Source organism: Prunus persica, chromosome G8, assembly GCF_000346465.2.
Source record: "Prunus persica cultivar Lovell chromosome G8, Prunus_persica_NCBIv2, whole genome shotgun sequence".
Lineage (NCBI taxonomy): Eukaryota > Viridiplantae > Streptophyta > Magnoliopsida > Rosales > Rosaceae > Prunus > Prunus persica.
Genome location: NC_034016.1, coordinates 18,657,958 through 18,680,775, shown reverse-complemented (window position 1 = coordinate 18,680,775; position 22,818 = coordinate 18,657,958). Strand labels below are relative to the sequence as shown.

General features: G+C 38.1%; 5 protein-coding genes and 1 pseudogene across 5 annotated transcripts; 3 read left to right on the top strand and 3 right to left on the bottom strand.

Moving 5' to 3' along the window:
• On the top strand, positions 1,006–3,125 carry LOC18768578 (40S ribosomal protein SA). Its single transcript, XM_020570020.1, has 5 exons — positions 1,006–1,229; positions 1,728–1,990; positions 2,197–2,394; positions 2,529–2,730; positions 2,848–3,125. The coding sequence occupies exons 1-5, from the start codon at positions 1,091–1,093 to the stop codon at positions 2,928–2,930; spliced, it is 885 nt and encodes a 294-aa protein (XP_020425609.1). The 5' UTR covers positions 1,006–1,090; the 3' UTR covers positions 2,931–3,125.
• On the bottom strand, positions 4,609–7,176 carry LOC18768526 (E3 ubiquitin-protein ligase CHIP). The gene is made up of 8 exons (XM_007200507.2): positions 6,766–7,176; positions 6,592–6,659; positions 6,426–6,489; positions 5,843–5,914; positions 5,574–5,707; positions 5,318–5,465; positions 5,107–5,217; positions 4,609–5,019 (listed from the first exon to the last, which is right to left on the bottom strand). Exons 1-8 carry the CDS (start codon positions 6,868–6,870, stop codon positions 4,894–4,896), a joined length of 828 nt encoding a protein of 275 aa, XP_007200569.1. The 5' UTR covers positions 6,871–7,176; the 3' UTR covers positions 4,609–4,893.
• LOC18768704 (adenylylsulfatase HINT3) lies at positions 7,911–10,743 on the bottom strand. The gene is made up of 7 exons (XM_007200453.2): positions 10,331–10,743; positions 9,895–9,950; positions 9,365–9,422; positions 8,902–8,968; positions 8,628–8,683; positions 8,336–8,389; positions 7,911–8,220 (listed from the first exon to the last, which is right to left on the bottom strand). The coding sequence occupies exons 1-7, from the start codon at positions 10,532–10,534 to the stop codon at positions 8,089–8,091; spliced, it is 627 nt and encodes a 208-aa protein (XP_007200515.1). The 5' UTR covers positions 10,535–10,743; the 3' UTR covers positions 7,911–8,088.
• On the top strand, positions 11,982–13,553 carry LOC18768645 (serine/threonine-protein kinase OXI1). Its single transcript, XM_007199781.2, has 2 exons — positions 11,982–12,431; positions 12,532–13,553. Exons 1-2 carry the CDS (start codon positions 12,046–12,048, stop codon positions 13,421–13,423), a joined length of 1,278 nt encoding a protein of 425 aa, XP_007199843.1. The 5' UTR covers positions 11,982–12,045; the 3' UTR covers positions 13,424–13,553.
• LOC18767262 lies at positions 16,975–19,078 on the top strand (annotated as a pseudogene).
• On the bottom strand, positions 19,526–21,406 carry LOC18768433 (60S ribosomal protein L32-1). Its single transcript, XM_007201197.2, has 4 exons — positions 21,303–21,406; positions 21,067–21,161; positions 19,943–20,124; positions 19,526–19,844 (listed from the first exon to the last, which is right to left on the bottom strand). Exons 2-4 carry the CDS (start codon positions 21,154–21,156, stop codon positions 19,715–19,717), a joined length of 402 nt encoding a protein of 133 aa, XP_007201259.1. The 5' UTR covers positions 21,157–21,161; positions 21,303–21,406; the 3' UTR covers positions 19,526–19,714.

Sequence of the window (22,818 nt, the reverse complement as noted above, 5' to 3'; positions counted from 1 at the left end):
AGTGGCCAGGTCATATTTGACAAAGAGAAATGTGATTTAGATAGGTTGTCTACTTGTCTCTATAAACTTGTTATTAATCAGGGACAGAAGCATCAAGCGGCATGCCATCAAATTACATTCCAACTCGTAAACGGGCCAGTCGTGTCGGTCCAAATATAAATGGGCTGGACTCGTCCCAAATCGGGCCTGCCTGTTGTACACCTCTTTACATATTTGATTGGTAATTATGAATATGAGTGATCACATTGACAAACCACCATCTATAATTATGAACGAGTAATGTTTGAAATCAAGGTATTGAAATCGAATCAACTACTCTCTTTTAGTTGATTTTATTCCAGATTTTAAGGGTATTCAATTACATATTTTAATGCGTAACCCACATATTTTTTTATTTCCTTATGCCTACTAAACAATAATTGAAATTATTTCAATACTCATGTATAGGAGAAGTAATAATTGGAATCATTTCTAATACTTATTCCGGATAAGTAAACATGATAGAAAAGTGCGAAAAAATAAATCTTTAAGGGCAAGTTGAATCAAAATGACTTTTGCTCAGAGGGAGCTAAATGAGATACGTGATACTTTTTGGGGGCACTAGAGTCTTTGTTTATTGTATGTTTATGTAGTTTATTATTCATCCTCTCACCCGTTTGCCATTTGCTTGCCCCTCCTCCAAGCCCCGTAGTTTCCCTATTATCTTCTCTCATTTAAGAAGGAAAGTTTTTTTTTTTTTTTTTTTGGTTAACAACAATTTCAAAATGTTTAATTTATTTACCCGAAATGGACACATTGGCTAAAATACTCGAGCACAAGAATAAAATTGATCATGTGAAAACAAGAGAATAACGCGGTAAAAAAACATTTTCGTATTTACCCCGATAAAAAGCCAACAAAAAACGGAAGCAAGAAAAAAAAAAAAAAAAAAAAACGAAGGGCTCCTAGGGTTTCAGCTCGCAGCCTCCCATATATAAGGGAAATAAACTCGAAGTGCTCGACTCTTCACAGCCTCGCTCTCGCTCTCGCTCACAAAACCTCCCGGATTAGCGTTTTCAGAGACTCGTCTCTCTCTGTCCAAGTCTCAAGCATGGCGAATGCATCGCCTCCTCGTCTGCTCAGTCAGAAAGAGGCTGACATCCAGATGATGCTTGCCGCTGAGGTCCATCTGGGCACCAAAAACTGTGATTTTCAGATGGAAAGATACGTCTTCAAGCGCCGTAATGATGGTATAAATATCTCCTCTGTTTTCGTCAGATACAATCCTTTTCTTAGTTTTTGTTTATGCTTCTGGATTTGTGATGGATTCTGAGAAAATGCATATGATGGGCACCTTCTAATTTGTAGGGTATGTGTCTTTGGCAGATCTGGTATATATATTGTTTGGCTTTAGTATTATTTGTTAGTATAGGTACAATTTTTTGTTGTAATTTTCTTTCAAGTTAATATTGAAATGTGCCTCTGTGAACTGCATATTCTGTTCAATTTCCTTGATTTTAGAACATGAAATGTTTTGTTTAAGTTTTATTTAATTGCATTTTGGGGACTGGGGGTATTGTTTTTAGTTTTTGATCGCACTGATTTGTTGTTGAGTATATGAACAAGAAACACTGTGATTTGACATAGTTCTCCCTATTGTTTTGTTAGGTTTTGATTTGTTCTAGGAACAGATCTTTTGGTTATTGAATTGGCACTTAGTACTCAAATACTGATTTGGTCAATCTCAGGGATTTACATTATCAATCTCGGAAAGACATGGGACAAGCTTCAGCTGGCTGCCAGGGTGATTGTTGCGATTGAAAATCCCAAGGATATTATTGTACAATCGGCAAGGCCCTACGGTCAAAGGGCTGTTCTGAAGTTTGCTCAGCACACCGGGGCTAATGCAATTGCTGGAAGACACACCCCAGGAACCTTTACCAATCAGCTTCAGACATCTTTCAATGAGCCCCGTCTCCTCATTCTGACTGATCCAAGAACAGATCACCAGGTGACGGTCAACTTTCATTTCTGGGGTCCTTCTACGTTCTTTTTAAGACTGTTGCAACAGTAAAGTTGATGTTATTATCCAGGGCTTGTTAAATGTGAAATTTTTATTTATTTTCTGTTTGTGCATGTGTTATTATAATCTATTATTTCCCAATTTTGCTATGCTTGTTTTCTCAGTGTGTTCTAATGATCTTTTTGTGCCTGCAGCCAATTAAGGAAGCAGCTCTTGGAAACATTCCAACAATTGCTTTCTGTGATACTGATTCTCCCATGCGTTATGTTGATATTGGCATCCCTGCCAATAACAAGGGTAAGCACAGCATAGGATGTCTTTTCTGGATCCTAGCAAGGATGGTTTTGCAGATGCGTGGCTCCCTTCGTCCAGGGCATAAGTGGGATGTCATGGTAAGCACAGAACACCACTTTTGAATTTGAAATTGTATGTCTGGACATTTGTGCATTACATGTAAAGCAACTAGGAGCTTACTTAAGAGATAGTCTCTAAACTACTTATCATGGCTCAAAATTTCTGCTTGCAGGTTGATCTATTCTTCTATAGAGAGCCTGAGGAGGCCAAGGAAAAGGAGGAGGAAGAAGCTGCTACAGCGGCGGATTATGGAATTACAGATTATTCTGCGGCTGGTGATCAATGGCCTGCCCAAGTTTCTGATGCTCCTTGGCCAACCGATGCCCCTGCAGCTATCCCAGCAGCTCCTGTTGTTAGCTGGACTGCAGAACCAGGTTTCACTTGTCAACTTTGTTATTGTAAATTTTGTGCTATCATCGCACTTCTGCTGTCTATTTCTGCTACTTATGTTTGTTTTTTCCCTGTCCGGTTTATGTGTTTGTGTGCAGTAGCTGCTGCAGATGGGTGGGGAGAGCCAGTACCGGGCCCTGCTCCTGTTGAAGGTGCTCCTACTGCAACTGGCTGGGATTTATGAAATTCTAAAGAGTGCTGCTCATAACAACGTAGTTGAATCTGTAATAGGATAGATTTTCATTTCTTTCTTTTTGGGTTTCTAAAAGGATTATGATTCCATTTTGAAAGATGGATTGTTTTTGAAACTGTTCTAGATTGGCGCCCTCTATTGAAATACAAACAATTTTGCAATTAAACCCAATATAAAAAATTTGGCAATACAATCCCCTATATTTATTTTGTGGGGCGGATCTAAAGAAGATAACAGACAGAAGGGAGGATTTAGGTGAATTCTGGTTCGGGTACCTTGTTGAGGCTCCTGTTCCGTACTTTGGTTGCCCTCGATGTTTTAAGTAATTCTATTTTCTATCAAATCTCGCTAATGTTAGTTATGGAGCGGCAATTTGGTCCAATCTTGCATCCATAGGGGTCTGCCAATATTTCTTTTGGGGCGTAGGGTTCAAAAATTTTGATTTATGGATTTGAATATGGTTCAAATTGAGGGCAAGTAGCGGTTAATAATATCACGTTCAGACGGTGAAGATAATATGTTGGGAAAATGCAGGTTTTGAACTGTGTACAAAGGGGAATTGCATTATGGGATGAAGATTGCAGTGTGGAGTGGTGGCTGAGAAGGGTCTAAATGAGTTCAAGCTCCACTTGTTTGGATGGAAACGAGGAAGGGCTGAAGCCACTTGAATGGTCAAAAACATTAAAATCAACCCCTGTTCTCGATCCGGCAAGTGGCAGGCAACGAAGTTAACATCGGAACAAGCCTAGCTCTTATCGTCAGGCTCGTCATCATTGTCATGACTATCAGAGCCACCTGTGCTCTGCTGTTCTCTTCCCCGATAGTCACAACAGTGGAAGAGGACGACCCAAAGGGAAACCTCCATCAATGGCTGCACCCTCACTCAAATGACTCGGTTTATTAAGGTGATAGGTCTGGTGCGTCTCTCGTTTGTGGTGCTCAATGGTCATGAAGATGAAGAACCAAGGAAGGGAGCTTGAAAGTACTGAAAAATTGGAGGGTAACTTGAAAATAACCCAAGAATTCGAGTGGTTTTACACGGTTGCTGGTGAAATTATCTATCTAAAATCTTAACAACAAAAAATATCTTGAAGCTTCCACACAACCTGGGAAAATTCTGTGGTGCCTCAGCTGTACTGGTACAGCCAATCCCAGACCTGTCCCCTTTAATTTTGATTGCTCAAACATATGTGAGTAATGAAACACATAGTGAGGTACTTTTTCTAGATTTCCGCCACAGGGACTAAAAATAAATACAATAACTGAATCAATTAAAAATTCCTAATCTTCTATTAAAAGGAAATTAAAGGAAAAAAAATTTGTTTTTACAAAAAATATGACTCGGCAGATTTTCGTGTTGAGTCAAAGCTCTCCTCCCCCCTCCTAGTCTTGGAAGTTTTTTTTTTTTCCCACAGTTAGGAAGGGGAGGGGGACATTCTCACAGTGTCGTAAGGAGCAAACCATAAACCACTAGCCTACATGCCAACAACTCTTACCACTAAAGCTGAGACCCCATTGGCTAGGGTTACAACAGTTTGGTCGAGGGAAAGTATTAAAAAATGAGGGATCAAACCCTAGAAGCACCATGAACCCTAGTGTTAATACCCTCGCTTTTTGAAGCCAAGAAAAATAAAAAAAAATTAATGAACCACAAAATTTGAATCAGAGGGGCGCTCATCTATGCAAAGGTTCAGTAATCAATAATCTAACTGGTTTCTGTACAATTTCAAAAAGGATAAGGACCTTCTGCAATATGATGATTGAGGGCACAGCATCATACATAAAAAACACTGCAAATATAAATAACAGCGACTAACATTGATTGAGGGCACAAAAGATCAGACACAAGAAGCATACCAAGAGGATACTGCACTCTCCCACTGTAGTTCATTACATGTTTTAGCACCACTATCTCAACTCTTCTAAGTTTGTTCGGAAGAAAAAAAAAAAATCTTCACTCTGTTCTGTAAGCCCAACCATGTTGTTGCAAATATGCTTCGACTGCTTCTTTTATGGCTAAGTTTGATATTAACTGTGATTGATCAAGTGGCTCACGCGTGATTGGATCGAAGTTACCCACCTAGATGATTGCAAACAAAAAAGTTGGAGATTAATGTAGATATATACATATTAGAAGAGTGTATTAGTAGATGTAACCAAACATTACCTTCTCAAGATGGTTAAGGATCACTGATCTCTCATATGTAACCCCACTAGGAGTAATCACAGGATCACGAAATATGTCAAGAGTGATTTTACAACAGAGGTAATCCGGCACCTGAAGTTTTTTTTAACATTGTCACATGATAATTGAGATTTTTCTTAAAAGAAAAAGCACGAAGGGAAATGGAAGATATAAAACCGTGTACTCTACTGACCTCACTTGGTGTGTCAGCTTCTGCAGCTTTCTCAAACGCTCTTCCTAAAGCCTCTAACTGTTTCATATGAGTAGGACCAGCTTCATCCAAAAACCCTTCCATTTCAAAAGCGTCATGTTTCTCTTTGAGAGCATTCTCACAAGCTTCTCTGAGACATGAAACAAGTTTTATGAAGCAGCAACCAGAAAAATGAACATCAAATAATTATTCAGTTTTGAAAACCTTTTCAGACATCATAGGCCTGAAGGAGACATACTTCAAGTTTTGCAATTCCCATGAACGTTTGCTTGATAAATCCTCCCACTCCATGTACTTTGCTTTTGCAAGCTCCTGCCAGATCTCCTCTACCATATAACCCTTCGGATTGGCACCCCTCCCAAGATCCAAAGCCTGTACAAGGAAGTTGAAACAAAACTACAACAGAATTTTCCCTCTAACATAATCAACTGAAAAGACGCAAACAACTAAGAGAAATTTGCTCGATGCTTATAATACAAAGTACGCTATACAGAAACCACTTCTTACCCTTTCCAATTCCTTAACTCCATCAGCATACTCTTGCTTCTGTAGTAATGCAAGCCCCAACATATAATGAGCCTGTCATGCAACAAATTTTCAATGAACTACATGAAACCATTATGATCCACGAGAAGAAGGAAAAGTTTCCATTAAAGAAGAAGACATTAGGTAAAAGTGTAGACTCTCAACCAGGAAAGTCAGGAACACAAAGCATATAAAGGAATCCATGCTTTCGTGCCACTATGTAGGTGGAACTCTTATTAACACTCCTTTAACCACCTGAATATGCTCAAATTGTATTAAAAGCATTTAACTCATAAAGTGATAGCATGTTTGAAAAAGAAATTCAGGACAAAGATTCATTAGAATGTTAACGTTCAATTCATCACAGTTCAACAATTAATGCAAGTTTCTGCAGCACCAAGGCAATTATTAGATACTTGATTAGATACAAAAAGGGTAGCAATGTACCAAATCTCACTCCTCCAAACATGCTTTATTCTTGGGCAACAGACAACAAATAAGACAAGAATGGGCAAATTTTTTATTTTATTTTAAAAAATACCAAAGCCAAAGCATAAGAATTTACCTTAACTGAGTTTTGTTCAAGCTGAATAGCTTTCCGAGAATCTTCTTCCACTCTCGTCCAATCACTGCATTACTTACAACATTAAAAGAAGTACAAGAATTCGATGACAAGATGTCATTTTTTTCATAATTGAAAATACAGAGAACGAGCCGATGATCATACATACTTACGCTTCAGATGGCAAAGGGCGCGATTCGTATAATAAACAGGAATATCAGGGCACAGAGTTATCGCCTTGAAACCCATCAACAACAAACAAGAAATCATCAATTATAAGGACCCAATAACCATTTCTGATATATACAGAGCACATAGAGAAGCGAATTGAAGAACAAAATACCTCAGTATATGCCTCGATGGCGGCATTGAAGCGCCCTTTCTTGAAGTAAGAGTTGCCGGCTTTCCTGAGTTTCTCCGCCGTAGAAAATGCCTGACTCGGCCCCATTTCTCTCTCTATCTTTCTGGGTCTCACCCAAAATCGTTTCTTTTGGTGTTTCTGTGAATGTGGGTGAGGGCAATTCTATGTTTTAGTAGCGGTTTTTGAATTTCGGGGAAAGAGGATGGAGGGTTCGAGAGTTTTCCGGGCGAAAGCGAAAGAAGGCGAAAGCGCGAAATGGAAGAAGGGAGGCAACGTCAAACCCTCAAGCGAGTCAGAGACGTTTCTTCTTTGTAGTTTCCTTCTTTTGTTATTGGGAGTTTGAGAAAGCCAAAGACTTCACCTTTATTATTTTGCTTCCCCTTCACCTAGAAGCTATCCAATTCAAATTTATTAAGATTTTTTTTAAGTGAGTGTCTTTCATAGACAAATTCTTAAATACTTTGATAGAGTTGATAAAAGTCACTAGTAAATTGACAAAACTTTTACTCTTAATAATTAGCCTTAAAAATATGAAAAAATCATTCATTTAATAAGCTTTTAAAAAGTTATTAACTTTTTAAATACCACCAAACTTTTAAATGCTTTTTAAAAGTCACAATTGAATACAACTAGACTTTTAAATACTTTTTAAAAGTCTAAATTGAATACTTCCAAATTTTTAAACTCTATAAAAGTCATTAAAAATATGAATTGGATACACTCTTAACTTTACATCCCTTTGGCAGATTTGTCTTTCTAATTTCTTTCTCTAAAATCCCAAAGCTTTTCAAGAGTAGCTCTCATTGGTCCAACTTTTCAGATATCCGAAACGGCCCTTTGATAATAAATAAATAAATAAACAAAGATCTGGGTTGGTCTGACTGGCCAATGCCTTAACTCTTTTATGATCCATTTGCATTATCAAATTGGTCAATGGGAAATTCTAATCAAAGTTAATGTTTCTCTAATCCCCAAATTTTGGAAAACCAAAAGCAGTGCCTCACCTTTTGGGTTTTTAACGTCTTGCTTATGTGTTTGGTATCCAATGCACAAACATCTGTTGGAATATATGATGAAATGAGTGATCACAGAAACTTCTCATGGTCATGAGGTTTTGGGCCCAGAACTTCAAAAACTATGCAACATATCATATATAGATGGGGGTGTCACTGTAAACCAGTGGTATATATATGAAACAAAGAAAGTTCTGCAAGTCATGCTAAACATTTGAAAGAATTAAAATATGGATATTTTACAGAATTGTACACTGTAAATTACGACGACGGAATCGGATGAAATATGCCTCTAGTTTCTGGTAAGACTAGATCCTTGACCCTTGCTATCTTCAGAGTCGTCGGGTAATGATAATTGCTCTCGAACTCGATCTACAAGTCGAGGGGCTTCCTGGTCTAAGTTCAGCGGCCGCCTCTGCAAACTCTGCAAGATAATATATCCTCAAGACAATAAGCAAACTCAGCAAATATCAAACTTATATCCTCAAGAATGTCCAGTTTTACATAATAAGGAGACATAAAATGCGACTGATACATACCTCAGAAGCCCATAAGCAATCAAGTGCCTTGCGCGGAATTATGTGTATGTGAGTCTGAAAGTACCCCATGTTACATAGTAAAATTAGCAACAGCTTATCATATTGCTCAAGGTAAATAATGAAATAGCTGCATAAAAGGGTAAAATTCTAATGTCAATTAACAAGCTAATATTGTTCAGTTGCAATGAGATTTATGGAATTTTGATTGCTGTCAGCAGATATATCAGTTCTCTTGTACGCTGCTGTTAATTTAATCAAATCGGAATTCAAAAAGAAAAGCATAAGGACTCACATGAAATATAACTTGGCCTGCAGCTATACCATTGTTAACTAACAAGTTGAATGAATCTGCATAATCAGAACTTCCCATGTTTATTTTTTGTAGCAGTCAAGCTTAGCTAGGTATGCTTGAAAATGCAATTTCAATCAAGGATGTCACTGAAAATATCTTCGAAACATTAAGGAACACTCCAGCACACCCTAATTGCTATATAGCAAGACAGTAAACCTAGAAACAAAAAGAAAGTAAAATATGGTGCCAACATAAAATGACTTTGAACACATACCAGAATCAGTGGCTTTCATGATTGCACTGCTGATAAAGGGCACTTTTGAACACATTGCAGCTACCACCTGCAGAGCAAGTTCATTTGAACTCATGCAACATTATAATGTCCCATGAAAATACAGAAACACATGCATTGGACACTACAAAGTATCCAAACAACCTATTTGAGATGTGTAGAGAAAATTACAGTCCGACCTGTTACCTATCATTAATATAGTCAATGTGCTCATCAACCTTATGCTTATAACCCTAATGACGGACAATACCCTTCTATCTTTTATGCATACATGTAAACAAACTCTATGCTGCCATATGCATATCAAGAAATTCTTCTCATCAATATCATCTAATGCATAACATATGAAGGCAATCAATACTCATATTTCATAACATCTAGCAACAGATTCATGACATTCATACAGACCCATTGCAAACTGATTGTATCAATAGGATATACTTACATCTGGGGGTGTGGCTTTCAACGAACAAAAATGAGATTTTGGGATAATAAGAGAATGCCTGCGAACAAAAGTATGAAATTGAGTATGGGAAACAAAAAACTGTCATGTAAAGATGATGGAGGTGTACCGAGTCTTTCTATTATCCAGCGTTAAAGAAATGCAGACAAAATTGCCACAACACTTGCAAGTCTACAATACAGAACTAAAGTCAATCTGAAGCACATCATGCAGACTTCACAAATTTACAAATCATAAAGTATGGTCTGGTAGTCATGTGATGCAATAAATCGTATCCCATAACTAAGACAACATGCCCTTTTCAGGCAACACAGTTGAATCAAGTATGATTCATAAAGCTGACAAACTATAATAAACACAGTTTCGATGCAGTGAAAGAAGCTGCTTTGTGAACATATGTGGAAGTTTATCCTGACAAGTAATGAAATTACCATAAAAACTCAAAGGCAAAGAAAAACAAGGGATAGCAGTAAAGAAAAGAACAATTGTTTCTTGGATTAATGATACCTTACCCACGACTCAGGGGATTTATATCCAATATACACAAGCAAATATCATCCTCATAAAGCTGCACGAAAAACAAATTCCGCAGAGAATCAAAACATGGAACAATCAGAAGTAATTGAACAGACATGGCAAAACAAAAATGTGATTATGAAGATTGCTTCAGTATTATAAAAACCCAAAAAGGCAACAACTTCACATAAAAAACCAACTAGAAACATTTCCAAAACAAAAAACAGATTTTGAACAAACAGAGATACTTATAAAATAAAACCCATTACACAATCCACACTCAACAACTCAAAAATCAGTGCTGTGGTCTTACACTGCTATGAAAGTTTTCATCTTCAATATAATCGAAATTTTGCAGCTTCAATATAATGGGAAATGCAACGAATTTTAAAAAAAAATCGTCGAGCCTTTACTTTCTCAATTTGTATCTACCTTGAAAGCCGGTGCTTCACCGCGGATGATTTTGCAGAAAACGCAGTTGTCTTCGAGATTCCCCTTGTTGGAATCACCGGGTTGCTGCTTGTCACTGAAACCAGAGTCGCAACTGGAGCCGGGAACGGGAACTAGTCGGGCCGGAGCCGGAGTCGGACCGGGGCGTATATGGGAACAGAGAATGGAAAGCCTGCGAGCCTCCATTTTCAAGCAAGAACAGAGGTTTCGATAACAAGTATGGCTGTTGCCATGTTTTCCGATTCCTCTCAAACGTCGTGGAAAACTAGGAAGACAGAGAACCAAATCACCAGAGCTGGTTTTTGTTTTGCTTTTTTAAAAATAAATATTTTAGCAAAATTAAGAGGGTCAGGTGTGTTTGCTTATCCTGTGCCATAACTATGGTCGGATTTTTGCTCCCAAATGGGCCAATCAGTAAGCTATGAATATATAATTTATTTTCTTTATTAAATTAAAAGAATATAAGATAATTATAAAAATTGCCTCGCCTTCAGTATATACATCAGCATTTAATTTATTTATTTATTTTAACGATTTGTTGAAAAATTTGGGAGGTTTGACATTTATGACAGTTGTGATGGATAACCCTCCCTTTATGGCACCTAGAATCGAACACCAGTGAGTTTCTTTCCTTTAATGAAACTGAAAAAAGAAAAAAAAGGTACTCAAAAGAGTATTCTCTAGGCATTTTTCACCAATTTATTTATTTGTATTAGAATTTAGCAATTTTTCACATGGTTTATTTAATTAAAACGAACTGAACGTATGATTTTACTAAATTATAAGAAAAACAAATATATAAAAAGGTAAAAATATCCAAGAAAGACTCTTGGGTGTCCATAGTATTATTTTGGGTAAGCCTAAAAAGGCCCCAAAGACAATAGTCAAACAAAAAAACTTGGGCCTAGAAGATGAAATGTCAAATCCAACAAGACACGGTCCCCAAATATGATAAGTCCGTAAGAAATAAAATTCCTTTTAACTCTGAAAAAGTCCGTGGTCCATCTTGTCACACTCAAGTTCGAATTCTTTTATTTATAAATTAAATTAAATCACGACAATTTGAAAAATAGAAAATATTTATTTGGGAGTGAGCACACCTCCAAGTTTCCAACTACACTGCAACAAAATTTGACAATGAGTAAATGATGCTGTTGCTGACCATATAACCAAAGTTCTGGTTTGAAACCAAAAACATTCCCTGCACCGCACGCCTTCTAGAACAGGAGAAAGAAACCTTTCCCATTTTCTCGTTCTCCAGATTAAACAAACCAAAATAATAAAAGGAAGCCTCCGCCGAACCCATAAAAAAATATATATGCCGCTTACGTCATCCCCAACAACATACAGGGAAAAAGCGTGCGCTCGAAACGGCAACCACCGTCCGATCCTTTCCACGTCATCATAACCCCCCTCCATAACGATTACGTGTGCGCATCGCAGCGCACCTCTCCACCACATGGCATTAAAGCCCGCACCTCACACCAGCAACAACCCCATGCAACGGAGAAAAGCAAATATATACGTGGGCCCCACTCTTTTGAATTGAACCCTTCCTCACTAAGACTTGCCTTCTTCCCTAAAATTCCTATCTTTCTCTCTCTCTCTCTCTCTCTCTCTCTCTCTCTATATATATATATATATTTGTACATTGGGGTCTCTGCACAGCTGCCAACGAAACAGAAAAACCTGAAACAATGGACGACCAAAACGACGGCATCGTGACTCCCAGCTTGGATTTCCAGCGCCTCAGAGTGATCTCGGCGCTGGGGCGCGGGGCCAAGGGCGTGGTGTTTCTGGTGGAGGACGAGGAGGCGGCGGAGTTCATGGCGTTGAAGGTGATTTCCAAAGACTTGATCGAGAGGCGGAGCAAGGAGCCGAAGAGCGACGGCAGCGAGTACCGAAGAGTCTGCTTCGAGCAGCAAGTGCTGCGTCGTTTCAACCATCCGCTTCTCCCCAAACTGCGTGGCGTTTTGGACACTGAGAAGCTCGTCGGCTACGCCATTGATTACTGCCCCGGCCGCGATCTCAATTGCCTCAGAAAACGACAAACCGAGCGGATGTTCTCGGATGATGTCATCAGGTAACTTAACTAATTCAGAGATCTATACGTCAAATTCTGTTTGATTCCCGGGAAAATGAAATGACAATTTGAATTTTGTTTGTTGTTTTTTTTATTATAGATTTTACGCGGCGGAATTGGTTCTGGTGTTGGAGTATTTGCATGGATTGGGAGTGGTTTACAGAGATTTGAAGCCGGAGAACATTATGATCCAAGAAAACGGCCACATTATGCTCGTCGATTTCGATCTCTCCACCAAGCTCTCGCCGATGAAGAATGCTCAATCGGTTCGGATCAGTTCAAACTCCACAGCTGAATCCAGCGCGGTCCAGAAGAAGCGATGCTCCCTATTCCAACGGTTCTGCAACAAGGGGATTTCGCCGGACGACTCTGTCTCGCCCGCCGAAAGCAGTTTAAACTCGGGCAAACCCGGTTCGGACTCCTCTGAGAAGTCGAACTCGTTCGTCGGAACGGAGGAGTACGTGGCTCCCGAAATCGTTTCTGGCAGCGGCCACGATTTCGGCGTCGATTGGTGGTCCCTTGGGGTGCTTCTTTATGAGATGTTATACGGTGCGACGCCGTTTAGGGGGTCCAATAGAAAAGAGACGTTTTATCGGATACTTACGAAGGAACCTGAGCTGACAGGTGAAACGACGGCGTTGAGGGACTTGATTTCGAAGTTGCTGGAGAAGGATCCGAAACAGAGAATCGGGCCGGGTGAAATCAAGGGCCACGATTACTTTAGAGGGGTCGAGTGGGATTTGATTTTGCGAGTCTCGAGGCCGCCGTACATTCCCGAAATTGCGACTGACGGTACGGATGGAATTAACAAAAATATTGACATGGAGACGGTTGTGCAAGGAATATTCGGAGGTGCAGATGGTGGGGCGAATAAAGGGAATGAGAATGATGAGAATAAGAATAATAATGAGAAGCAAAATGTAAATAGAAGAGAATGGGTGGAGGGATTGAATCACAACCCCACCCAAGAAAATGCATTTTTGGTTTTCTAACTAATTTTTTTTTTTTTTGTAATTGAGGGGCATCATTAGCTTGTTTATGTTATTTAAACCTTAATTAACTGTAATAATTTTGAGTTATTTTTTTATTATATTGGGCAAAAGCGTTTCTCTTTGCACGCAAATCACAATCTGATATATTTGCAAAATTTTATATGCAAATCACAATCTGATATGTTTGCAAAATTTGATTATATGAATAGTTTGCTAAAACAATTTATCTCAACATACACTTGCACCCCTCCAAACTTGCCGATCTAAAACCAACATTAAATATTGAATATGAAGCTTCACCAGAAACAGAGAGGAAATTTCGAGCACGGGGCACGTGCTATTAAATTCACATTTCTTGATTGACAATTCCAAGGATGGTCCTTGAACTACCATAGTATGACTTTGGAGTTCAACAAATGGAGTCGGCCGCTCATTCAATACCGAGTAAAGTGGATGGCATAAAAGAAAAGGATAACCGAATATTCAGATTTCGGTTATTAATTATGGTTTTATACTTGATCATTTGTTAACCTTAAATGCCGGTTTCTTTAATTTGTTGAGATTTTTTTTAGTATAAATAATAGTCTAAAGAAGAGAGGATAAAGATTTCACATACACACACTATAATGTTGTGAGAATTCGAACATGATACCTCTTATCTGCAAATCAAAATTTTTTCTAATGTCCTAGATCTCGTTAGCTTAACTTGTTGGTTTAATAATACAATTAGGTCATCAGGTTTTAACTGAGACAAGTAGTACTCTTTGAATCAGCGTGTCACGAAATCAACCCTAAAAAAGAACTTGATTTTATCATCAAACTTTCGTAGCTGCCTTGGCTTCCATGCAATAATGCATGAAATGCATGTGCATCTAATTTGAGCTTACAATGACTACCCATTGCTAATAATTGCAATATTTACACCTAGAAATAAATACATAAAATTGGTTGTAATACTTATCTATAGCCTTTTGTAACAAGACCACACCAGCTTTACACGTGTATTTTCCGCCAATCCTAGCCGCTCAAAATTAATATCAAACACCTTCACCTGCAAAGGGGGCATCCATTTATGGTTTTGGACCCTCCTTTCGGCCGAATTCACATATTTTTGTTCTTGGCCACAAGATCCAGTTCATCGAGTTATAAGCTTGCAAGACAAAGACTGTGGACCTCACGACGGACAATGGGTTAGATGTGGACATTCGTCTTTTTCATTTTGGTTTTCACAAGGAACATGTAGGCAAAATAATATAAGCTTGCATCGGTAGGTAGATTAGAAAACTTGTGCTTCTTTTTTATAAACAAGAATGTTACGAGCAGTTGCATTTGCATTTGAGATTCTGTGTTTAAATCGCGTCTTCCTCAATATTATATATATTTTGTTGTTTTGAGAGGGATTGTAATAAATTGGGTGAATTAAGCTAAGATGGAGAGGGTTTTTTTTTTTAGTATCTATCAGTCTTTGCTTGTCGACCAGACAAACGGTAATGATTTTTGTCCCACTAGCTCATGAATCCCTGTTTGACTAAAGTAGCCCTTATTAAATTCAGATTAAGAAGAAAAGGCTTATGATTTGAATTCTGAGCATAGAGGATGATGGATAATGACTTGCTTCCCATGAAGGAACGCCAAGTAAATTGCGACATAAAACATCTATCTGTATTTTGTTGACATCTTCTTCTCTTCGCTTTCACACCCATTGAAAATTCTTCTCTGTTCTCCCTTCACAACTTAAGTTATTTGTACACATTAACCACATAAATACAAAATTACCCATAAACCTTTGTATATGCTCTTCTTTAATTTTGAAAACATGCAATAATCTAAACTAGAAGGGGAGGGAGACTCTTCTCACACACACATTACGAAGGTGTCATGGGAGTTCAAATATGATGGGAGACTTCTCACACACATATACACTACTAAGATGTTATGGGAGTTCGAACATAATGAAACCACTAATCCACAAGTCGATGTCATTTTCTTTATATTTGTTGAGTTTTGTTTTTCTCAAAATACGTGTGAAAATAACACATAAAAAGAAAATTATTAATGGGTAAAAAAAAAAATACTAAAGTCAACTGTCCAAGCTTTGACTTTTGGCCGGATTCATAGTATTTATTTGGTCTTCATAGTATTTGCCTATTTGGTCTTACTTGGCGGACTACTAATTCTAGTTGGCTTGGGGAAAACAGATCAAAAAGACCGCAAAATGTTGATATAAAAATAGTAACAACGGGAATTATATAGAAGCAAATAAAAAAGCGAAACAAAGAAAAACGTGGACGTTCAATTCAACACATTCAAAATGAAAATCTCATTGTAAAAGCAGGAATTTATTTGTTTCAAAAAATAAGAAGAAAACGCTAGAAAAAAAAAAAGCGAAAACAGAAAAAGAGAGAGAAGTTAATCAAATAATTATTTTTTAGTCCGATACAACACCAAACATAGGTCTTCATTATTTTTATAATTCAGCTCCTTAGTTCGATGCAGCACCAAACGTAACTCAGTACTTAATTCAGCTTAGGTCGATCCAAACTAATCCAAGACAGTCTTAGAATTTAGTCCAGTTCATAATAATCCGCCGTACTCAACGATCCCATATATTGTTGTTTTGAGAGGGATTGTAATAAATTGGGCAAATTAAGCTAAGTTGGAGAGTGTTAGATTAGAAGAAAATAAATCTGAAGAAAGAGTTTTTTTCTCCTATCTCTCTATCAGTCTTTGATTGTCGACCAGACAAACAGTAATTATTTTTGTCCCACTAGCTCATAAATCCTTGTTTGACTAAAGTAGCCCTTATTAAATTCAGATTAAGAAGAAAAAGGCTTATGAATGGAATTCTGAGTATAGAGGATGATGGATAATGACTTGCTTCCCACGAAAAAAGGTAATTAAAGGAAACTGTGACATAAAACATCTACCTGTATTTTGTTGACATCTTCGTCTCTTCGCTTTCACACCCGATGAAAATTCTTCTCTGTTCTCCCTTCACAAACTAAAGTTATTTGTACACATTAACCACATAAATACAAAATTACCCATATGCCTTTGTCTATGCTGTTCTTTAATTTTGAAAACATGTGACAGTCTAAACTAAAATAGGAGGGAGACTTCTCTCACACACACCTACTATTTGCCAATTTGGTCTTACATGGTGGACAACTAATTCTAGTTGGCCAAAATAAAGAAGTGTATATTTCCTGTTAGCTTGGGGAAAACAGATCAAAAAGAAGAATTCCCTTGGGAAACCTTGAATTTAATATTCCTTTCTAAATACGTTTCCTTATTCTTGCTGGATTAGTTATTTTGGAGTCAATTTCCTTAGAACATAAGGAGCGACCAATTTCCTTAGAGCATAGCAGTGACCGCAATTTTCTTAAGGCATAGGGAGAAGGGTACTGTTCTCTATATACGGGTAATGTTAGGCTTACTATATGTTTATATCACATTGTCTATCACCTCTCTAATAGAGGTGGAGCTCCATTGTATTGGTGGGCTCCACCTCTATTAGAGAGGTGGTACAAAATGTGGTAAGCTTAGCATTTTCCTAAATAGATATATTCACCTGCTATTGATGAATGCATACGGACATTTGCAAAACATTGTCAAGTTTTAGATTTTCCAGGCGAGTAAACCCCAGCCATGGCTTCCTTCAAGGACGCAGACCCAACCCTAGGGTTCTTAACCCGAAAGGATGCTGACGTCATGCTACCACGACCCACTAGGGTTAAGAACAAAACCCCAGCCCCTGTTCAAATTACCGCAGAGCAAATCCTCCGTGAGGCACGTGAGCGCCAGGAGGTTGAAATCCGACCTCCCAAGCAGAAGAGCACTGATCCCACCGAGCTCGCAGATTACCGCCTCCGAAAGCGCAAGGAATTAGAAGACCAAATCCGGCGCGTGAGGGGGAATGTCAGAGACTGGATCAAGTATGCGCAGTGGGAGGAGTCCCATAAGGACTTTGAACGTGCTCGCTCTGTTTGGGAGCGTTCCCTTGAGGTCGATCACCGGAACCCTACCCTGTGGCGCAACTATGATGAGGCGGAGATGAAGAACAAGTTCATCCACCATGCAAGGAACGTGTGGGACCGTGCCGTCACGCTCTTGCCTAGAGTTGATAAGATTTGGTACAAGTATATTCACATGGAAGAGATTATAGGGAATGTGGCTGGTGCTCGGCAGATATACGAGAGGTGGATGAATTGGATGCCGGACCAGCAAGGCTGGCTCTCCTTCATCAAGTTTGAGCTTCACTATAATGAGGTCGAGCGTGCTAGAGCGATTTTCGAGCGTTTCGTGCAATGTCATCCAAAAGTTGGTGCTTGGATTCGGTATGCCAAGTTTGAGATGAAGAATGGTGAGGTAGCGAGGGCAAGAAATGTATATGAGAGAGCAGTGGAGATCATGGGCGATGATGAGGAGGCCGAGCAGTTATTTGTGGCTTTCGTTGAATTTGAGGAGCGGTGCAAAGAAACTGATGGAGCAAGGCGTATTTATAAATTTGCACTTGATCATATACCCAAACGAAGGGTTGAGGATTTGTATAAAAAGTTTGTGGGTTTGGAGAAGCAATATGGAGATAGACAAGGCATTGAGGATGCGATTGTGGGAAAGAGGAGATTTCAATATGAAGATGAGGTTAGGAAGAATCCTCTTAATTACGATTCCCGCAGGAAATAAGTACAGAATTAGAGAGGTTTATGAGAGAGCTATTGCTAATGTTCCTCCTGTGCCGGAGAAGCGGTATTGGCAGCGCTACATTTACTTGTGGATCAATTATGCACTATATGAGGAGCTTGATGCTGGAGACACGGAACGTGCACGAGATGTGTATAGGGAATGCCTTCAACTGATTCCTCACAAGAAGTTTTCATTTGCAAAAATATGGCTTCTCGCTGCCGGTTTGAGATACGACAGCTGAATCTCGAGGGTGCACGCAAGATCCTTGGTACTGCAATAGGCAAGTCACCTAAAGATAAGATATTTAAGAAGTATATTGAGATTGAGCTGAACCTTGGGAATTTCTATCGATGTCGGAAATTGTATGAAAAGTATCTGCATTGGTTCCCAGAAAATTGCTATGCGTGGACCAAGTATGCAGAGTTAGAGAAATCTTTGTGTGAGACAGAACGGGCTAGGACAGTTTTTGAACTTGCCATCGCCCAACCAGAACTTGACATGCCTGAATTGTTGTGGAAGGCATACATTGACTTTGAACTATCAGAGGGTGAATTTGAGAGAGCTAGAGAACTTTACGAGAGACTCCTAGACCGAACAAAGCACCTAAAGGTGTGGATCAGTTATGCGAAATTTGAGGCATCTGCTACAGCGGAAGCAATGTGTTCAGAAGACCAGGATCAGGATTATCTTCGTGAACAAACGAAGCAATGTGTTCAGCGTGTTCGAAGATTATTTGAGAAAGCTTTTAACTATTTTAGAACTTCAGCACCTGAGTTAAAGGATGAACGATGTCTCTTGCTTGAAGAAATGTTGGAGATGCTCTAAGAAATCAGAAGGCATATTGTGAGGCAGGCCCATCATTTAGGGTATGCAAGATTAGGATCTGCACTTAGTTTCCTGGAAATCTTTTTCTTAGGCTCCATCTTATAGCAGTGATTGATCAGACATTTCAAGAAATTTCTTCTAGTGATTTCCCCATTTCACTATTCAAGAATTGTTATGCGTCTGACTTTCATTGTTTAATGAGTTGAACTTGTTTAAATCCACAAATGTATCTCATGGCTTGGGACTGCCCTATTGAAAAAGGAAAACAGAAATACTAATTGCACTTTGGATCTAGTTGGGCAAAATGTTGATATAAAAACAGTGGCAACGGGAACTATACAAAAGCAAATAAAAAAAGTGAAACAAAGAAAAACGTATTCAACACATTCGAAATGAAAATCTCATTGTAAAAGCAGGAATTTATTTGTTTCATAAAATGAAAGCTGCTCATTCTTCAGTCAAGTATTCTTTCTGTGTGTCGCATATGAAACTCAAATCACAAGTTACGAATGTAAATTTTAGTTATTTCTAGGCTGAACAAGATTCCTACAGAATGAAAAAGGAAATATGGTCGGAAGGGGCAAAGAAATATGGTAAAACCAAACACGAGTGGACAGAACTTCATGTCATTCAACATAGCTAGATTAGTAACATAGTCTAGATCCAATGGTACTGAATTGAAAACAAAATCAAAATCCTGCATAAGATTTCTTCCAAAATGCTGAAAACTAACATAGTAGGAAACACACGAAGCAAAATAAACCATAATAGCTCCAAAGCTCACTCATCCTCCTGGCTGCGCAGCCTGGCAAGTTTGTTGGTAACAACAACATCCAACTGCGCTGCACGCTCGACGATCTCCTTTCTCTTCTTGGTGGAAATATTGTGTGCAATCTCAGCACAGTAAGTCCTGCAGTTACATTAGAGAAACAAGGGTTAAGAAAACTCTAAAGCAGAAAAGACTTCTCTGAAGATTGTGAAAAATATTTTAAAGGAACTGTTGCATACCTGTTGTGCATCATTAGGATTTCAACCTCTTTGACATTGTGCACAACGAATTTCTTGAACTTATTAGGGAGAAAGTGGCGAGTCTTCTTGTCTGAACCATAGCCAATGTTGGGCATCAAGGCACATCCCTTAAACTTTCGCCTGACACGTGAATCAATACCCTTGGGCCTTCTCCAGCTTTCCTGCCATAAATAAGATCCAACCACAGGAATTTCATATTAGGGCCCCAGGATGCATGGAAGCACAAAGAAGTCAGGATTTCTGAGACCAAACAAAACAAGCAACATTCATCATCAAATAAGATGAGAATTACAATACTTGATCACCCAGAAAGCATCTACTATCCAGACTTGAACTCTAGCAGGCCAAATTATCTATCCAAAATATAGAGCCAGAGCAACAATCTCATTGCAAGAAAATGATGCACAATGAGATTCATCACCTCACCAGAAGTCATTTGTTAAATCGTTATCATATTCTAATTACACTCTTAGACAAATAGATCAAAACAAAATAATGGATAAATTCGACTTTTCGCAACTCCTAAACATATACACCATTCCAAATATAAAACCAGGGCAAGAATCTCCTTGCTAAGCAGCAAAATAATGAACAATGAGATTCATCACCTCGCTGCAAGTCATTTTTAAAATCGTTCTCATATTCTAATCACACTCTTAGCCAAACAGACAAATAAAAAAATAATGGATAAATCCGCCTTCGTGTAACGCCAATAAACATATGCAACTCTCCACATCTGTGAAGAATACACTTGCTACTACTATATTTGAAACAGCAAAACAATTCGAAACACCTACTCACTCAATGCTTAACCAAATTTTATGGACCCTAATCATTACAAGCAAATACAAATCTGTTAACTAAAATTATCTTCATTGCCTTGCAAATACCACAAAATATGCAAGCATTGGAAAAATTAAATTATCCCAAAACCTAATTGCTTAAGACATTGTAAATCGTACTGAAAGACCCCATTATAAGTTACATCAAGCAGAACAATTGATAATACTTCTTACACTAAAATTGAAATTTCAAACAATCCATACGATTCAATTACTTTTTTAAAAAAAGGAACAGAAATGAAATGACCCAGAGATTCATACCTTGACGCATATCTTCCTGTCACTTTGGGGCCTCTTGAAGTGCTTGGTACGCTTCTTCACAATTTGCTTCTTCAGCAAAGGGACAGCCATTGTTTCTGTCACTCAAACCACAACAAAATCATGAATTTACTAAAATTATACACAAACAATAATATAGATAGCAGTTCTTGTAGATATTAGGCCAAAAAGCATGGTGTTTTGAAAACAGAGGAGGATCAGAGATTAGGGTTTCGAACCTGATTGAAACGAAGAGCAGTATGGCGCTGCTGAGGAGTTGAGGGAGGGAGAGGCACAGAGGGCCTAGGGTTTTGAGTGAGCGAATATATACGAAATAGCTGCAATCTGCTGTGGTCGACAGCACCGTAAGGTTACATTTTTTTTTGGGCTGTGAGGGAGTCCCGAGCGCAATCAGTTGGATCATCTTCTCCAATCCAGGCCCAATTGAGCAAAGTCCAAGTTACTTGATTTAAATAATTTGAATCTGTTGAAGCCGCAAATATTATTTTGCTTTGGATTGAGTGTGGTGGGTTTGCTTGTTGGGTTTATTGTCTCATTTAAAGCCCATCTGATCTAATGAATTATCTTACATGGAAAAAAGTTAGTTGTATACGTGATGAGAGAGATAGAATGAGAATATATTTCCGTCTTTTCTGACTTAAATAAAAGAGATAAAGAAGCCAATTTCGTGTAAGCTTTTTCTTGCTTCGAAAGGAGCCTTTTCCTTTGCACAACATTTCAGTAGTAAAGGCGTTAAGAATATCACTTTTGAGCTTCCTTAATGAGTTGTTTTGTTTTGTTGTATCTGTGCCATCCTCTTTTAAGTGAGTTTTTAGAATGAAATTCATCCTTCGGAAAAAAAACATCCTATGAGGTTTTTAAAATTATACAAACACCCTTTGGGGTTTTAAATTGTTTCCATAAAATCCTTTTTCATTGATTTTTTGTCCAAAGATTTATGGTTTTATACAAAACAATTCTCCAAATGACAAAATTGGGCCTTGAGATTAGATATACTTCATTGAGGTTAATTTTGTCATTTACATAAGTTTAAAAAAAAAAAATTGAAATCAACAATTTTTGGACGATTAATCAACGAAAAGGGGTTTTGTGATAACAAATTGAAACCTCAGGGGGTGTTTGTGTAATTTTTGAGACTTGAAGGAATTTTGTGAAAACACAAGAAATCTCATGTTAGTGTAAATAACTCCTAAGAAGATCAATGTAAGGTGTCAAATTCAGGGCTTTTAGTCAATGTTTATAATTAACTTCTTATGGGATATAATTAAATGGTTTCTATATGATTCTATGTGTCAAAGATACATATACAAAATGTACCACATAACCATACTACTATAATATTTTATAATCACTCATTCAAATGACCCTGTGTGTCAAAGGTGAAAAAAAGGTAACCAAAGCACAAGGCATTTCACTGAAAATTATGCATTCTAGTCTCCTACAAATGGTCTCTTTCCTAATTCCCCCCTTGAAATTCAAAGGTGTCATACAAACCAATGGGCAGGCATTCAATGCAGGATGATCTCTGGAATCTGTTTCACTCCAACTGCATTGACAAAATTGTAATTAATTAGCATGCATTGTGACATTATACATGCAGGGTTTGGACACAAGTGTCTGCATAGCCTTTAGCCATATCCCCACAAAGTAAATAATTTTTTGCCTCAAAGTTGTTTCTAGCCTCAGTTTTCTTCTTCTTATATATTCCTTCTCATTTTACCATTCACAACTGAT

Bases quoted from the DNA above. Each gene is read 5' to 3' on its own strand.
- LOC18768578 (XM_020570020.1), top strand. From the start codon at position 1,091: ATGGCGAATGCATCGCCTCCTCGTCTGCTCAGTCAGAAAGAGGCTGAC. The intron at 1,230-1,727 runs GTATAAATATCT...GGTCAATCTCAG, and splicing joins CTTCAAGCGCCGTAATGATG to GGATTTACATTATCAATCTC. The intron at 1,991-2,196 runs GTGACGGTCAAC...TTGTGCCTGCAG, and splicing joins ATCCAAGAACAGATCACCAG to CCAATTAAGGAAGCAGCTCT.
- LOC18768526 (XM_007200507.2), bottom strand. From the start codon at position 6,870: ATGGGGCCGAGTCAGGCATTTTCTACGGCGGAGAAACTCAGGAAAGCC. The intron at 6,490-6,591 runs GTATGTATGATC...TAAGTAATGCAG, and splicing joins CTTTGCCATCTGAAGCGTAA to TGATTGGACGAGAGTGGAAG. The intron at 5,218-5,317 runs GTCAGTAGAGTA...AAAAAACTTCAG, and splicing joins AAGCTGACACACCAAGTGAG to GTGCCGGATTACCTCTGTTG.
- LOC18768704 (XM_007200453.2), bottom strand. From the start codon at position 10,534: ATGGAGGCTCGCAGGCTTTCCATTCTCTGTTCCCATATACGCCCCGGT. The intron at 8,969-9,364 runs GTAAGTATATCC...CTTGCTCTGCAG, and splicing joins TGAAAGCCACACCCCCAGAT to GTGGTAGCTGCAATGTGTTC. The intron at 8,684-8,901 runs GTATGTGTTCAA...CTGATTATGCAG, and splicing joins CATGAAAGCCACTGATTCTG to ATTCATTCAACTTGTTAGTT.
- LOC18768645 (XM_007199781.2), top strand. From the start codon at position 12,046: ATGGACGACCAAAACGACGGCATCGTGACTCCCAGCTTGGATTTCCAG. The intron at 12,432-12,531 runs GTAACTTAACTA...TTTTTATTATAG, and splicing joins TTCTCGGATGATGTCATCAG to ATTTTACGCGGCGGAATTGG.
- LOC18768433 (XM_007201197.2), bottom strand. From the start codon at position 21,156: ATGGCTGTCCCTTTGCTGAAGAAGCAAATTGTGAAGAAGCGTACCAAG. The intron at 20,125-21,066 runs GTATGAATCTCT...TATTTATGGCAG, and splicing joins ACAGGAAGATATGCGTCAAG to GAAAGCTGGAGAAGGCCCAA. The intron at 19,845-19,942 runs GTATGCAACAGT...ATGTAACTGCAG, and splicing joins ATCCTAATGATGCACAACAG to GACTTACTGTGCTGAGATTG.